Source organism: Silurus aristotelis (genome assembly GCF_946808225.1).
Source record: "Silurus aristotelis genome assembly, chromosome: 26".
Lineage (NCBI taxonomy): Eukaryota > Metazoa > Chordata > Actinopteri > Siluriformes > Siluridae > Silurus > Silurus aristotelis.
In genome coordinates, this window is record NC_139599.1 from 886,298 (window position 1) to 903,797 (window position 17,500).

At 37.2% G+C, this 17,500-nt stretch overlaps 1 protein-coding gene across 1 annotated transcript in view; it reads left to right on the forward strand.

Annotated features, from left to right (window-relative positions):
• Positions 1–888: 888 nt before the first annotated feature.
• The window catches only part of arhgap31 (Rho GTPase activating protein 31), a 28,355-nt gene continuing 11,743 nt past the window's right edge, over positions 889–17,500 (forward strand). The window contains exons 1-7 of the mRNA XM_083531078.1: positions 889–1,752; positions 13,234–13,336; positions 13,684–13,828; positions 14,310–14,392; positions 14,850–14,957; positions 15,755–15,900; positions 17,141–17,348. Coding sequence (XP_083387204.1) covers positions 1,653–1,752; positions 13,234–13,336; positions 13,684–13,828; positions 14,310–14,392; positions 14,850–14,957; positions 15,755–15,900; positions 17,141–17,348 — 893 coding nt within the window. The 5' untranslated portion in view covers positions 889–1,652. The remainder of the gene's footprint in view (positions 1,753–13,233; positions 13,337–13,683; positions 13,829–14,309; positions 14,393–14,849; positions 14,958–15,754; positions 15,901–17,140; positions 17,349–17,500) is intronic.

The following is a 17,500-nucleotide window of genomic DNA, read 5'->3' on the forward strand; positions in this document are numbered from 1 at the left end:
CTCTCTCTCTCTCTCTCTCTCTCTCTCTCTCTCTCTCTCTCTCTCTCTCTCTCTCTCTCTCTCTTTCAGTCTTCTTCTATCTCTCTTTTATTTATCTCTCTTAGTCTCTGTCAATGTTTTTTCTTTCTTTCTTTCTTTCTTTCTTTCTTTCTTTCTTTCTTTCTTTCTTTCTTTCTTTCTTTCTTTCTTACTTTCTTTTTTAATTTCCACAGATATTCAGGATAAAATAATCCCAGTCTGTCTCTTTTTGATTTGAAGTTAAAGTGTTGATGTGATAATAACTTTGTAAAACAGTTCTAAAACACAGATTTCTATCTTTGTTCTGTGATATTACTCGGTTTCCCCCGGGACAGGATGCTAGCCTCGGAATTGGGTGTGATTTAGTATTATTGGATCAGACGTGTTTCTCCACGATGCCTGAAGTTCTGTTCCAACTATGACATACAGAGAAGATAAATCAGTTCATCATATGTTTGTGTTCAGGAGATGTGTGATCATGTCCCATTTATATGATTAGTGTGTGATCCTGAGCATTTTGAGTGTGTGTGTGTGTGTGTGTGTGTGTGTGTGTGTGTGTATGTGTGTGTGTGTGTGTGTGTGTGTGTGTGTGTGTGTGTGTGTGTGTCTTTGTGTGTGTGTGTGTGTGGGATGCTGTCATGTCATTGTCCGTTTAGTTTTTAGAAGCTGTGCATTAGTAAATGTCAGAGTTATGAGTGAAGGGAAGGAGACTAACAGGAACCATGTGTGCTTCTGCCATCTGTCTCTCTCTCTCTCTCTCTCTCTCTCTCTCTCTCTCTCTCTCTCTCTCTCTCTCTCTCTCTCTGTCTCTCACACACCCCCCTCTATCCACACTTCCCTTCTCTCCCCTGTCTGTCTGTTTTTGTTTTCCCAAACAAAGAGCCCTGTACAGGAAATTGTGGACTCTGGGAGCGTTCAGGAAGGCAGAGAACAGATTTCCTGTTCAGACCCTACCTCAAAAAAAAAAAAAAGAAGGAGGAAAAAAGGAAAAACCTTTAATAGAGCAGGAGAACGAGGTGGACGAGAAAGCAGAGAGGAGAGACGAGATGAGAGAGGGAGGGTCAGTAACGTGTTAAGCCGAGGAGAAAAGGCTGTAATTTGTCTCCCCTCCCTGCAGCAGGGAAAAAAAGGAGGAAGAAAAAAAGTTTGAAGCCTCGTGTATTCGAGCAGTGAAACATGGACAAGCTGAGAAGGACGGAGACAAGCCGGAGGAGTGAAATCCAGCAGGTCCAGCTGAGAAGAAAGTTTTAAAGAGGAAAGAGAGAGAGAGAGAGAGAAAGGAGGAGGACGAGGGTCAGGAGGGGTTGAGGAGTGAAAAAAAAACGCCTACAGGAAACCGACTCACAGAGTCTCAGAGTCACTTTTTCACTCCGCTTTTGTGTCTCTCGGCCCAAACAGAAGAGAGAAAAAAGCGTCCGATGTGGGGAGTGACGTCATTCTGGTGCCGCTGAGCTCCAGAATTCCTCTCCCACTCCGAAACTCTGGACTCTCGGTCACCATGTGAGCCCGATGTGACTTTTTCTTCGGTTCCAGAATCTTTTTCTTTCCTTTCTTTTTTTTTTCCTCGGCTTCGTATTTCCTCTTGTCTCCTGCGTTCATTTCTTTCTCGATCTGGATAAAACCTTGAGCTCCTGATGAAGAATAAAGCTGCCAAGCAGAAGTCTAAGAGGAAAGGAAGTGAAAATGCGTTCGGCTGTGACCTGAGCGAGCACCTCCAGACCTCAGGACATGACGGTACAACTTTTATTTTCTCTCCAACTTTATTTGATTTCAAATTTTTTCTCAAGTCTTATTCTGAAAGAAACCACACACAGACACACACACACACACACACACACACACACACACACACACACACACACACACACACACACACACATCCTGCTTGTTCTCTTTCTCTCCTGCTTCCTCTGTGATAATGATGATGATGATGATGATGATGATGATGATGATGGTGGTGATGATTTCTGGAAATTTATTTATCTGTTTTCCTCCAGACTTCCTCCAGGATTACATTAAATCCTATTAATCAAATTGAAGAGCATCATATATTAAAAGATTTTAATTCTTTGTTAATTCTCAAAATAAACAGCACATAAAAATCATTTTTGTTTGTTTTGGAGCTACACAGAGGAACTAAAGCAGCTTGTAGGGAAGAAAAAAAAAACTTTCCTCTCACTTGGGTTGAGTCAGTCGGAACATTAGGGCATCTAAACGAGAGCTTCATGTTATTTTAGACATTTCTGACTTCCTGTGTCTACACACACACACACACACACACACACACACACACACACACACACACACACACGCTCATACACACACACACACACACAAGATTCCTGCTCAGGCTCCCTAAGAAGAGTGAAAAATAAACAAAAAATAGCAAATTTGTGGAGGAGGAAGAGGCGGAGGAGGAGTCGAACAGTTAGACGGAGAGACAGAGACGGAGTGGTGAAGTGGGTTTTGAATTTTTTTGTTCCATGTCCTGCACCCTGATTGTCTTTTATTCTGGTTATTGGCTATTTGTGGCATCTCGGTGCGGGCGACGCCCTCGTCCCCTCCCTTCAGCTCTGTGCCGCATGTGCTGCCTTCCCTGCCCCGCTGAATTGTGGGATGCCGGTGTAATTGCAGGAAAAGATGAGTGTCAGAGCTGCTATTTCTCTCTGATTTCAGATCAGATCTCTGTAATGGTTTGGTGTTTGTGTAAGAATCAGGCGAGAGGCAGCGAGCTGACCTGAGATCAGTGCGAAAACCGGTGTGGTTGTGATTGTGGTTGTGATTGAGACATTTTTTTGTTTGAGATCCTGTTTGCCCCTGAACCCCCCAAACACACACACACACACACACACACACACACACACACACACACACACACACACACACACACACACACACACACACTTTTTTCATATTGGCAGCCTCTCAGGATTGTTTTTTTTCCAGCACTGAAAAATGTGCCAAAAAATAATGCTGTTTTTTTGTTTTTGTTTTTGTACAGTAAATACAGTTATAATCTCGAGTTCTGTCTCACGCTCAGGACAAACTTAACATCACTGAGTGTGTGTGTGTGTGTGTGTGTGTGTGTGTGTGTGTGTGTGTGTGTGTGTGTGTGTGTGTGTGTGTGTTCACGGGTCTGGTCATGTGACCTTTCTGTCAGCTAATAACTTTTTACTGCGTTATACATGATAATTACCTTCATATTACTGAGGTATAACATCGTAATGTAGTGCAGTTTCCTTTTTTTTAATAAATCTTTCTTTCTGTCCCTTTGTCTATCTATCTATCTATCTATCTATCTATCTATCTATCTATCTATCTATCTATCTATCTATCTATCTATCTATCTATCTATCTATCTATCTATCTATCTATCTATCTATCCCCCCTCTTTCTTTCTGTCCCTTTGTCTATCTATCTATCTATCTATCTATCTATCTATCTATCTATCTATCTATCTATCTATCTATCTATCTATCTATCTATCTATCTATCTATCTATCTATCTATCTATCTATCCCCCCTCTTTCTTTCTGTCCCTTTGTCTATCTATCTATCTATCTATCTATCTATCTATCTATCTATCTATCTATCTATCTATCTATCTATCTATCTATCTATCTATCTATCTATCTATCTATCTATCTATCTATCCACCCCCCCCCCCACCCGCATGTGTGTATGCTGTGGTTTGGATGATTCAGTAGCAGGACACTGTCTCACTGTGTTACAGAAACACACCATCTTCATTTCACAATAAACATATTTTACATTTCCTCATTTTACACATTATTTTTTACAGTTACAGAACCGTGTGCACTGGTGTGTGTGTGTGTGTACTGGTGTGTGTGTACTGGTGTGTGTGTGTACTGGTGTGTGTGTACTGGTGTGTGTGTGTGTACTGGTGTGTGTGTACTGGTGTGTGTGTGTACTGGTGTGTGTGCACTGGTGTGTGTGTGTGTATTGGTGTGTATGCTGGTGTGTGTGTTTATTGATGTGTGTTTATTAATGTGTGTATATTGGTGTGAGTAAACTGGTGTGTGTGTTTATTGGTGTGAGTATACTGGTGTGTGTGTTTATTGGTGTGAGTATACTGGTGTGTGTGTTTATTGGTGTGAGTATACTGGTGAGTATACTGGTGTGTGTGTGTGTGTTTTTTGGTGTGAGTATACTGGTGTGTGTGTTTACTGGTGTGTGTATATTGGTGTGAGTATACTGGTGTGTGTGTGTTTATTGGTGTGTGTATATTGGTGTGAGTATACTGGTGTGTGTGTTTATTGGTGTGAGTATACTGGTGAGTATACTGGTGTGTGTGTACTGGTGTGTGTACTGGTGTGTATGCTGGTGTGTGTTTATTGGTGTGAGTATACTGGTGTGTGTGTTTATTGGTGTGTGTATATTGGTGTGAGTATACTGGTGAGTATACTGGTGTGTGTACTGGTGTGTGTACTGGTGTGTATGCTGGTGTGTGTATATTGGTGTATGTATATTGGTGTGAGTAAACTGGTGTGTGTGTTTATTGGTGTGAGTATACTGGTGAGTATACTGGTGTGTGTGTTTATTGGTGTGAGTATACCGGTGAGTATACTGGTGTGTGTGTTTATTAGTGTGTAAATATTGGTGTAAGTAAATTGGTGTGTGTGTGTGTGTATATATGGGTGTGTGTATATTGGTGTGAGTATACTGGTGTGTGTGTTTATTGGTGTGAGTATACTGGTGAGTATACTGGTGTGTGTATATTGGTGTATGTATATTGGTGTGAGTATACTGGTGTGTGTATATTGGTGTGTGTATATCGGTGTGTGTGTATATTGGTGTGACTATACTGGTGTGTGTGTGTATATTGGCGTGAGTATACCGGTGTGTGTGTGTTTATTGGTGTGTCTGTACTATATTTGTACTTCTACTGCACTGGAACCTTCTGACGCCAAGTCAAATTCCTTGTGTGTGTAAGCATACTTGGTTATAAAGCTATTTCTGATTCTGATTCTGGTGTGTGTATATTGGTGTGAGTATACTGGTGTGTGTACTGGTGTGTATGCTGGTGTGTGTATATTGGTGTAAGTATACTGGTGTGTGTACTGGTGTGGATCCTGTTGTGTGTATATTGGTGTAAGTATACTGGTGGGTGTGTTTACTGGTGTGTGCGTATATTTGTGTGTGTAAACTGATGTGTGTACTGGTTTGTGTACTGGTGTGTGTACTGGTGTGGATGCTAGTGCGTGTTTATTGGGGTGAGTATACTGGTGTGTGTATATTGGTGTAAGTATACTGGTGTGTATGCTTGTGTGTGCATAAACTGGTGTGTATATACTGGTGTGTATACTTGTGTGTGTGTGTATACTTGTGTGTGTGTATACTGGTGTGTATACTGGTGTGTATATACTGGTGTGTCTACTAGTGTGTATATTGAAGTGTGTATATTGGTGTGAGTATACTGGTGTGTGTGTTTATCGGTGTGAGTATACTGGTGTGTGTACTGGTGTGTATATTGGTGTTTGTGTATATTACTGTGAATAAACTGCTGTGTGTATACTTGTGTGTGTCTGCGTGTGTGTGTGTGTGTGTGTGTGTGTGTGTGTGTGTGTGTGTGTGTGTGTGTGTGTGTGTGTGTGTGTATACTGATAATGATGGTTAACATAACACTGCTATGTAAAGCTATAGACGTTCTATCTCTTGCTAATTTCATGTCATGGCTTATAATATTGTCTGTAATAGCTGTCAGTGCTAATGCACAGTAATAACAACGTTATGCATCATTTTTAATGGAGTCTCCGTGGACACTGATGTTTGTGAATGATATTGTGATTTGTGGTGAGAGTAAGAGTTAGAGTGCAGGCAGGGTGGAGTGGGTGGAGAAGAGTGATAGCAGGAGTGATTTGTGATAGAAAAGTATCTGTGACAGTGAAAGGGAAAGTTTATAGGACTGTGGTGAGACCTGAGATGTTGTATGGATTAGAGACAGTGGCATTGAGCAAAAGACAGGAGGTGGAGCTGGAGGTAGCAGAGCTGAAGATGTTAAGGTTTTCGTTATGAGTGACGACGATGGACAGGATTAGAAATGAGTTTATTAGAGGGACAGCGCATGTAGGATGTTTTGGAGACAATGTGAGGGAGGTGAGATTGAGATGGTTTAGACATGTGCAGAGGAGGGACATGGGGTGTATCAGTAGGAGAATGCTGAGGATGGAGACAAAAGAAAGGAGGAAAAGAGGAAGACCAAGGAGGAGGTTTATGGATGTGGTGAGGGAAGACATGCATGTAGTTTGTTTGAAAGAGGCAGATGTAGAGGACAGGGGGGTATTCAGACCCCCAATAGAAAAAGAAGAAGAAGAAAAAGATGTATCATTTTTAAACCTAAATGACAGAAAATTGTCTCCATGTGATTCAGATCCAGGCTTCATGATGTTCTAATATTCAGTCTAAAATGTCTCATAACTACCATATGTCACTTGACTTGGATGTTATATCAACCTGAAGTGAAAATGGACCACAGCAATCTTTATAACACTAGACTTGCTTAAATTTGTCATGAAGGTTTCATGTAGCCTAGTAAAATTTTTATTTATTATTACGCATGCGCATGTACAATACGCAAATACATCCATGTTCTGTGGATTTTAGGCTAAATAAAGGTAAATTTCTATAACAAGTGCAAATGACCATTTTTAAGTTTCACAAAAATGTAAATTTTATTGCTAGTGATTGATAGCTATCTCAAAGCTATGCTTGCAGACATGTTTATAAGATCCGACTCTGATCTGTAAAATCCTATAAAAATTTGTGCACATTTACTGCCTACAACAATATTTTCAACAAACAAATTAAACAAAATACCTGGTTTTTTTTCTTCACTGACACTTATTTTGCAGCATGGTGATGCCAGATTAAAGGTCAATGCCATCATACAAACCATCACATGTATAATATCCTTTTAAATAGGAGTAAAGCCGAGGTCTAGCTGCAGTAGACTGTGTTCAGTTGTGAAGTTAATTTCCATATGAAATCAGTGTGAAACATGCTCGAGTTTTTACTGTCACCTTTGTGTCTTTAATCCTTGTGTTTTAGTTCCCTGCTTTCATTTCAGGACACATTTCTGATTTCTTTTTCCTTTACTGTGGAGGAAACTGATCAGTAATGAAGGTTCTGTATGAAGCATCTGTAGGTTAGCAGCACAAGTCTTCATTCTCAAGTTCGTTTTTAGCTCAAGAATAAAATATTTACATGCATCATTTATTCCAAATGAAATCTAATAACTAGAAGAAAATAAAAACACACACTCGGCTATTTTACACATTATGGCCTATATTTTCATCCAAAAGCACAACCTTTTGCTGATGTACTGCAATTTTCTTTGGATGTAAGCATGAATTCTTTTTTGTTTTTCCACCTTTGCATATTAAACACTGGTTAGTACAAAATTGACTTTTCCTCCTCCTGAGGCTGGTCATAGTGCTGACTTAATGAAAACACACACACACACACACACACACACACACACACACACACACACACACACACACACACACACACACACAAACACACACACACACACATATATATATATATATATATATATATATATATATATATATAAGCTTTATGTAGACTGTGTGTATTCTTTATCTAGACCGTATGTGGGCTGTATGTAGACTTAGGGTAGGCTTTACTGTATGCAGACTCAATGTAGGTTTTATGTAGACTTAGTGTAGACTTTATGGAGACTTACTGTAGGCTTTATGTAGACAGTGTGTACACTTTATCTAGACTGTATGTGGGCTGTATTTAGACTGTAGACATTATATAGACTGTGTATGTAGGTGTGTATAGTAAAGGTGTATAAGTGTGTGTAGAAGTGTGTCAAAGTGTGTGGAAGTGTATATGCATGTGTAGGAGTGTGTAGAAGTGTAGAAGTGTGCAGTAATGTGTAGTATTGTATAACCATGTTTAGGTGTGTAGAAGCGTGTATAGGAGTGTATAAGCATGTGCAGGAGTGTATATGTGTATAAAGGGGTGTGTAGGACTGTGTAGGAATGTAAAAGTGTTATATCATTGTATACGTGTGTGTAGGAGTGTATGAGTATGTATAGGAGTGTGTAGGAGGGTATACGTGTGTGTGTGTATGATTGTGTAGGAGTGTATAAGTGTGTGTAGGAGTGCGCAGGAGTGAATGATTGTGTGTGGAAGTGTATAAGGGTGTGCAGGAGTGTCTAAGTATGTCTTGGAGTGTATAGGTGGGTATAAGTGTGTGCAGAAATGTATAAGTGTGTAGGAGTGTATTAGTGTGTGTAGAAGTGCATAAGTGTATTTAGGGAGGTATAAGTTAGTACGAATGTATAAGTGTGAGTGCTGGAGCGTGTAGAAGTGTACGAGTGTGTGTAGGACGCCAGTAAGAGCCCAATGGCATTTTTCCAAACCCACTATTGTTTGAGAGGAAGCGTCACCGGTAAGAGCAGCACCAAGACCTCTGGGTGTGTCGACCTTCCTCTGAAACAAACAAACCATTCTGAACTTCCTGCTCTGACCTTCTGCAGCACCAACAGCACAAAGACATACTGTTACACTAGACAACTCACACACACACACACACACACACACACTGTTACACTTCACAACCCCCCAACACACTGTCATACACACACTACTACACTACACCCCCCCCCCCACACACACACACACACACACACTGTTACACTTCACAACCCACACACACTGTTACCACACACACTATTACACTTCACAGCCCCCACACACTGTTACACACACACTATTACACTACACAACCCACACACACACTATTACACTACACAACCCACACACACACTATTACACTACACAACCCACACACACACTATTACACTACACAACCCACACACACACACACACTCACACACACACACTCACACACACACAAACACACACACTGTCATATCTACACAACCCACAAATACCCACTGTTACACCAATCCCCCTTACACACACACACCGTCACATCAACACAACCCACAAATTAACTCTATTACAACAATCCCCCTTACACACACACTGTCACGCTACACAACCCACAAATACCCACTGTTACACTACACAACCCACAAATACCTACTATGACATTACACAATCCACAGATACCCACAGTCAAACCACAAACACATGCATTTTCAATTATCCAAGCCACAAAGACACATTATATTACAGCTACATAATATAAAAAATATTGATAATGACAACATGAGTAATTACACAATGAAAAATTATTGCTCCCATACAATAATGTCCATTATTTTAATAAATTAATATCCCATTAATATATACAATTTGTGGCAAAAAGTATTGGGACACCCGACTTTTCCAGCCATATGTGATTCTCTCCACAAACTGTTTACACTAATTTGGAAATACAGCTGTATAAAATGTCTTTGGCTGCAGGAGCAGGAAATTTTCCTTTCACTTGAACTTGGAGACCCAAACCTGTTCCAGCATGACAATGCTCCTGTGCCAAAGCCAGCTCCATGAACTTCTTTACATAAACATCTGTCCATGGGTTGGAGAGTAAAAGATAACCTGCTATAGAAATAATGATTGTAGACCATATTGAAAACCTCTGGGATAAATGTCAACGATGACCCCAGGCCTCCTCACCTCACCTACATCAGTACCTGACTTTACTAACTTTACTAACACCCTTGCAGTTGAATGAAATCTCCACAAATCTTCACATAATCTAGTGGAACATCTTCCCTGGAGAGTGGAGTTTGACCGTACAGTGTATTTTACTATAAAAATACTGTGATGTCCTGAAAACTGCACTCTGTTCTCAAACACATGCTTTAGCAGGGAATCAATATTTTAATAGTTTTGCTGATGCCAACTTTTTTTTTGTCCAATCCTCGCTTGTGTGTGCACATGCACGTGTGTGTGTGTGTGTGTGTGTGTGTGTGTGTGTGTGTGTGTGTGTGTGTGTGTGTATACTGAAAGCAGCTGCTTTATTTCTCCCAGCACTCCATTTTAATACCAATACAAAACTTTACGGAGTGTGTGAGAGCCTCAGAGAGACGTTTACGCTGTAATACACACAACCAGATGGGAACAAGCGATATAAAATATACACATTATTATCGTTTTCAATTTTTTTTGTTCCCTAATCGCAGCTCAGAAAATTATTATATTATTGCATTTTTATTTATTTGATTGTTTGTTTGTTTTCTACAATTTCTTTATTTCCTTATAGGAAAATAATTATAATAATAATTAAAATGTTTTATATTAATTCATCGGGGGGGTTTCTTTTGTATTTTACGAGTTGCATTATTCTCATTATTTACTCTTTTTTCATCAAATTCTCTCATGAAACAATTACAGTTATTTTGATATATTTATTTATAAAATTGCTTTGTTTTTTAAAATATTATTCTTTTTCACAGTCTCAGTGTTTGCTCTGATATTTATTTTATTTTATACATAGTAATTCTCAGTAGCTAATGAGTTATTAAAATGATGTTAAAATCGAGATTAAATAAAAATCTCTGAAATGTTTAGGAAGATTCGCATAATTTCTGCTTGCATGTGTGTACGTTTTTTTCCCGAGCCTTTTGTACGGTGTAATTTATGGGGTTGTCGTCTCTGAATGGGACGTTCCATATGTTAAATCTGATGAAAGAAAAATAGAGAAAGAGATAAAGAAAGAGAAAGAGAAAGAGAAGGAGGAGTATAGTGAGAAATGATTTGCAATATAGTACCTGATGAATATTGAAATAAATGACACCTAATGATGATCACACACTCGCTGTAACTCATCTGTAAACAGGAACTTCTTCAGTTTCACCGTTCAAATACAGATAAAAAGGTTGCCGTAGCAACTGTTACTGTCTCTACACTTTTATGTTTTTAACAGCTTTATACATTTTCAAGAATAAATGTAATTTGTTACATACAGCACCAAACACACATATGCACACATGCACACACGCACGCACGCACACACACACACACACACACACACACACACACACACACACACACACACACACACACACACACAGCAAAATGTTAGTAAGAACTGCTCCATCCAAAAAAATGATAATTAAGAATAAAAATACAATAAAGGAATAAAATACAATAAAATATATAAAAAAGGAACTACAATAGAATTTCAGAAATAGAAATAAAATGTGAATTTTTCCCAGCTGAAAATGTTTGTGTATATAAATATATTGTGTCTAAGTTATGTGTGTGTGTGTGTGTGTGTGTGTGTGTGTGTGTGTGTGTGTGTGTGTAATTTATGTTTTTTCATAATTGGTCCAATTTTGTATTTATCAGACATAAACTAGCAAGACTGAAAATGAATTTAAGATTGATTCATGTTTCAGATGCACCACAAAACATCTAATTCACGTCACAATAAATTAAAACTTAAAATGTATTTTTGCTGCACAATAAATAACCTATTTTTTATTAGTGCACAAAATTCCCCCAAAAATATATAATTATATTTTATTTTATTCCACATTCATTTAAATAAATGTTAAATAACTGTGAATCTTTGTGTCTGTGTCTGTGTCTGTGTGTGTGTGTGTGTGGGGGGGGGGGTGTATGGGTGTGTGAGAGTGTGTGTTAGGGTGTGTGTGTGTATATGGGTAAGTTTGAGAGTGTGTGAGTGTGCATGTGTGGGTGTGTGTATGAGTGTGTGGGTGTGTGTATTAATGACAGCTGTTCCAGCTCATCAGCGGCGTTCTTAAAATACAAAATATAAATATAAATATTAAAAAAAATCTTTATTTCATTAAAATAATATATATATTTGAAAATGCAATAAACGTGACAAGTTTCATGGTTATAACAGAAAACAACAAAAATCTATCAGGTGGGTAAATCAAGCTCATAATTTTATAATAATAATAATAATAATAATAATAATAATATTTTCTTATCATTATTGTATTTGAATTTGCCAAATTCCTTCGATACTATAATAAAGAAATTAGTGAATTGTAATCATAAATGGTTTTATCTTATAATATAAATATAATAATAATAATATTAAGAATAAAAAGAAGAAGATGATAAAGAATATAATATAATAATTCACAAGTTGAATGGAGGTGGATTGCTGTTGTAAAAGAAGGCGAAGATACTGCAAATATGAGAGTCACAATTAAAAACATTTTATCTTTAAATTAAAAACATTTTATATGCTTTATATCATATACTGTCTTTTCTTTTCCTTTTTTTTCTCTCTTGCTATTTGTGCTTCATACCAGCTGCGCTCACAACACACACACACACACACACACACACACACACACACACACACACACACACACACACACACACACACACACACACATGTACTAGCTTTATGACTGTTGAACTGAGTGCCTCTTCAGTGTGGAGCTTCACCATGAATAACACACTGAAAGATCTCAGTCTGAGTAGTGTGTAAACCTGTATTTTCTGTGTAAAAGAATGTTGGTTATGAGGTAAACGTGCAATAGATATGAGATACATGCAAAATAAACATTAGGCGACTATGCATAAAAAAATGTGCGGCATGTGTGAGGTAATTACAAGGCAAACATATGGTAAATATGAGGTAAATAAGTAGCACTTAAGTCCGTATTTACAATAAGATAACTGTGAGGTAAAAGTGAGGTAAATGCAAGCAAGTGTGAGGTAAATGTAAGGAAATTATGAGGTAAATCATAGCTTGTAGTCCATAATTACAACAATGTACCTGTGAGGTAAACATTTGGTAAATGGGAGGTAAATATAAAGAAATTGCGGTAAAAGCGAGGTAAAAGTGAGCTAAATGTAAGGGGAATATCAGGTAAATGAGTAGTGTGTAGTCTGTAATTAAAGAACGGTAACAGTGATGTAAACGGTAGATAACTATAAAGAAATAGTGAGGTAAATGTGAGGTAAATGTGAGGTAAATGTAAGGCTAATTTGAGGTAAATGTGTTTTTTCTTGTCCGTAATTAGAACAAGGTACCTGTGAGGTAAATATGAGATGAATATATGGTTACCATGAGGTAAATGTAAGGCTAATATGAAGTAAATGCGATGTATGTGCATGGGGAGTATGAGGTAAATTCGAGATATATTCCATACGAGGTAAACGTGAGATAAATGCAAGACAGTTACGAGGTAAACACGAGGTCATAAGGAGAAACATACGAGGGAAAGACAAAGCAATTTTATTTTATTTTTCTCTCAGTTCCCCAGGTTGTGAAGACGTGTGCAGAGTTTATTGAGAAGCATGGCATCGTCGATGGAATCTACAGACTCTCAGGAATCACCTCCAACATCCAGCGCCTCAGGTCAGAGGTCATGGTTTAGGCTACAAGTCACTGAATCTTGTGCTAATATTTAACGTTGTGCTCCGCTAATCAGCTGTTGTTCTGTCATTCACCGATTTTAGAAGGTTATGGGAAGTTAGCTTTCACTCAACAGATTAGCTTTTGTTAATCTAGCCATTGCTCATTATGCTAATTTATTTTGATGCTAGCTTTTTTCCACTAACTGTGTTTTGACACAAGATTCATCTCAGCATGTTAACATTTATTGGTTATTTTCTTACTCAGAAATTAATGTGTGTGTGTGTGTGTGTGTGTGTGTGTGTGTGTGTGTGTGTGTGTGTGTGTGTGTGTGTGTGTGTGTGTGTTAGGCAGGAGTTCAGCTCAGAGCAGTCTCCTGATCTCACTAAGGAAGTGTATCTGCAGGACATCCACTGTGTTGGCTCCTTGTGTAAGCTGTATTTCAGGGAGCTTCCAAATCCATTGCTCACCTACGAACTCTATCAGAAATTCACTGTGAGTCACTACTTCATCTCACGTCACATCACGGCGTGTTACATTAGGCCATGCTGCGTCGTGTCACGTCAGAATTACGCTAATTACAGTTTTCTGTCTTCACTTAGCTCTTAACTAGCGACTGGGATTGTAAAGTTGAAACAATGAATAGCGTAATTAGCATGATGTTGATTTTAGATGTGTTAGTTTAATATTTAACATTTTGTATTATTTTTATGTCATTAAATGTAGGAATTTGCTGATACTTTTATATGTAACATATTTTATATATATTTTAGAGATAATATTTGGATATATTTTATATATGTATATATCTTTATATAAAATTATATATATATATATATATATATATATATATATATATATATATATATATATATATATATATATATATATATATATATATATATATGTGTGTGTACATAAAGGACCCAATAGAGCATGAAACATGGAAGTTTTGTTTTGTTTTGTTTTTATGCAGGACGCCATGTCAGTCCAGGAGGAACATGAGCAGCTCAGGAACATTCAGCGAGTCATCAAAGAACTTCCTGTTCCCCACTTCAGGTACAAACACACCTGTAACTAACACACAGTCAACACAAAATCAATATGCATTCAACATGTAATGAACATGCGAATACACAATCAACATACAGATACACAATCAACATACAAATATACAATCAATTCATAATCAAAACAAAGTCAACACATGATCAACATACAATCAACACACATAAACACACAATCAATATGCATACAACATGTAATAGACATACAAATACACAATCAACATACAAATATACAAACAACATATAATCAACACACAATGAAACATACAATCAACATACACATTTAAAATTAATACACAACCAACACACAATTAACATACAATTAACATATGAATATACTATCAACAAACAAATTTACAATCAACACACAACCAGCAGCCTTTGCTCCTGCTCTACATCAGTGTTTCTGTGTATGTAAAATTTCTGATGTTTCCTTTTCTCCCTCATAGAACTCTGGAGTACCTGGCGAAGCACCTTGGTTACCTGGCCACGCTCAGCCACCAGACCAACATGCACACACGTAACCTGGCCCTGGTGTGGGCTCCGAACCTACTCCGGTCAGACAACAACCACACTCATTACTGCTTAAATTCAATTCAATTTATGATATTTATAGAAATGATAAAAGTAAAAAAAAAAAAATAATTCTGTTCTTTATAATTTTAATTGCGTATATAATAATAATAACTAATTATAATTTAGTCATGCAAACATTAAACATTTTAAAATAAAACATTTATAAATATTTATAGTTAACAATATTTTATTAATTCTATACTTTATAAATTATATTATATAAAGTATAAAGTATAATTTTATTATTAACTGTATATTATATATACAGTTACTTTTTAGTATTGTTTTTAATAAATATTTGACATTTATAATGGAAATATATAATAAATATAAAACATAATCGTTAGCATTAATTGTAAATAATCTTTTATTATATTTAATAATTATAACTATATGCCCATCTTACTAGTTCATATGATCATTTAAGCACACAATAATACTAGACAAAGTATTATTTTGAGCTTTAAACAGACCACATATGCTGAAATAATGCATTTAAAGTATTTAAAAAAAATTTTTTAATCTATATATATTTAAAATAAATTGAGCATTTCAAATGTAATTTCGATAAAAATATAATAGAATACATTATTCTTTATTTTTAATGTCATTATTACATATAGAGCCTTCTTTTTATTTTATTTTATTTATTCTTTATTACTTCACGTTATTTATTATTTGTGTATTTCCTCCTGTATATTTTATATGATATTGTGTGATATGAATCAGGTGCAGTGAGATGTAAGGTGTAAGTGTGTAACACACGTGATGTTTGCAGCTCGAAGGAGATTGAGGTATCAGCGTGTAACGGTGATGAGGCCTTTCTGGAAGTTCGGGTTCAGCAGTCGGTGGTGGAGTTCATCCTGAAGCACACGGAGCAGATCTTTAACCCTGGAGCCGAGCTCCCAAAACCTCTGAAAGAAGGTTGTTTTAAGTATTCGAACGATTTTTTTTTTCATTTGTTTATTCACCTAAGAAATCTATTATAAAACAAACCCATCAGTTTAATAAATGTCAAATCAGGATACAAGAATAACTCCTTGGGGTCTCAGATCCTCGAAGCCTCTGAGTCGGACCTGCTGACTTGCTGACTCATTTAGTCGCTGCTGCTGCTGCTGCTGCTGTGATTGTGGCGTTTCTAAAATATAGGGCTCTTATGGGGGGAGATCGAAAAAAACAATTAAATTAAACTCCGAGCCAAAAATACAACACAAAAACACTGGGCTGAGTTCCAGCAGGAGCACAAACAGGTAGCAACCAAGTCCGAGACCTGGAAATGTAATTCATCATGAACCAGGCCACACCTAATCAAATACACTGACATATACTACACAGTTACAACAATACTACTACTACAGCTACAGCTACTACTACTACTACTGCTAATAATAATAATAATAATAATAATAATAATAATAATAATAATAATAATAATAATAATAATAATAATACTGCTGCAAAACTAATTCTAACAATACAGCTACAAATATAATAATACTGATACTACTGTTACTACTACTCCAACTCCTGCTACTACTAATTCCAATACTACTACTACTAGTATTAATAATAATCATATTACTACTAATAATAATACTTCTAATACTAATATCACTATTACAAATACTTCTACTAATAATTATACCAATACTACTACCTGTACTAAAATTACTATTACTACTGCTACAAATACTAATATGTACATGCAGAAAGAACAATAAAACTCATATATACACAATACACTCAAGTGCTAAAGACATATCCGAAGTCATTGTGTTGTGAGTTATTGATTTGTTTAATAAAGTTGCCCGAGTGGGGTTCATCACTCACAACACTTATTACTGTTTAAAACTAAAAAGCATGAGTTATTTTATTACTGCAATCTTTAATACACATTCCCACTGCTGTGCTAAATCCTAGAACTGAGTTCCGTATCCTGCGCAGTGTTCCTCTCTACAATCCTGTTATATCATTATCATCATTATTACTGTTACATTACTGTTATTCTTTTATTACACCGCTCTGAATGATGATGTTTATTGAGTAGAAATTACAGTCTGTATAAAATAAGCTGAAGAACACTTCGCTCTGACTGTCTATGTGTATGTGTATGTGTGTGTGTGTGTGTGTGTGTGTGTGTGTGTGTGTGTGTGTGTGTGTGTAGGTGCAGCTGTGATGTGTGTGGAGAAGTACGCTACGCTGCCGGCAGTAAGTCAGTGTCCTCCCATGAAGCTAATGAGTCTGGAGGAAGCTCAGGCTCGATCTCTCGCTCCCAATCACCCAGCGAGAACTGAGCGACTCCGAGAGAACAGCCTTCCTGACACCAGCACCGCCGCCATGTACCACACCGTCATAGAGTTTAGTGAGAGCAAGTACGCCTTACACACACACACACACACACACACACACACACACACACACACACACTCACACACACACACACACACACACACACACAGGGTTTGGGGTGCCTGGTGGTCCAGATCCTATCCTGGCAGCATTGTAGAAAACACCCCGAAAGTCT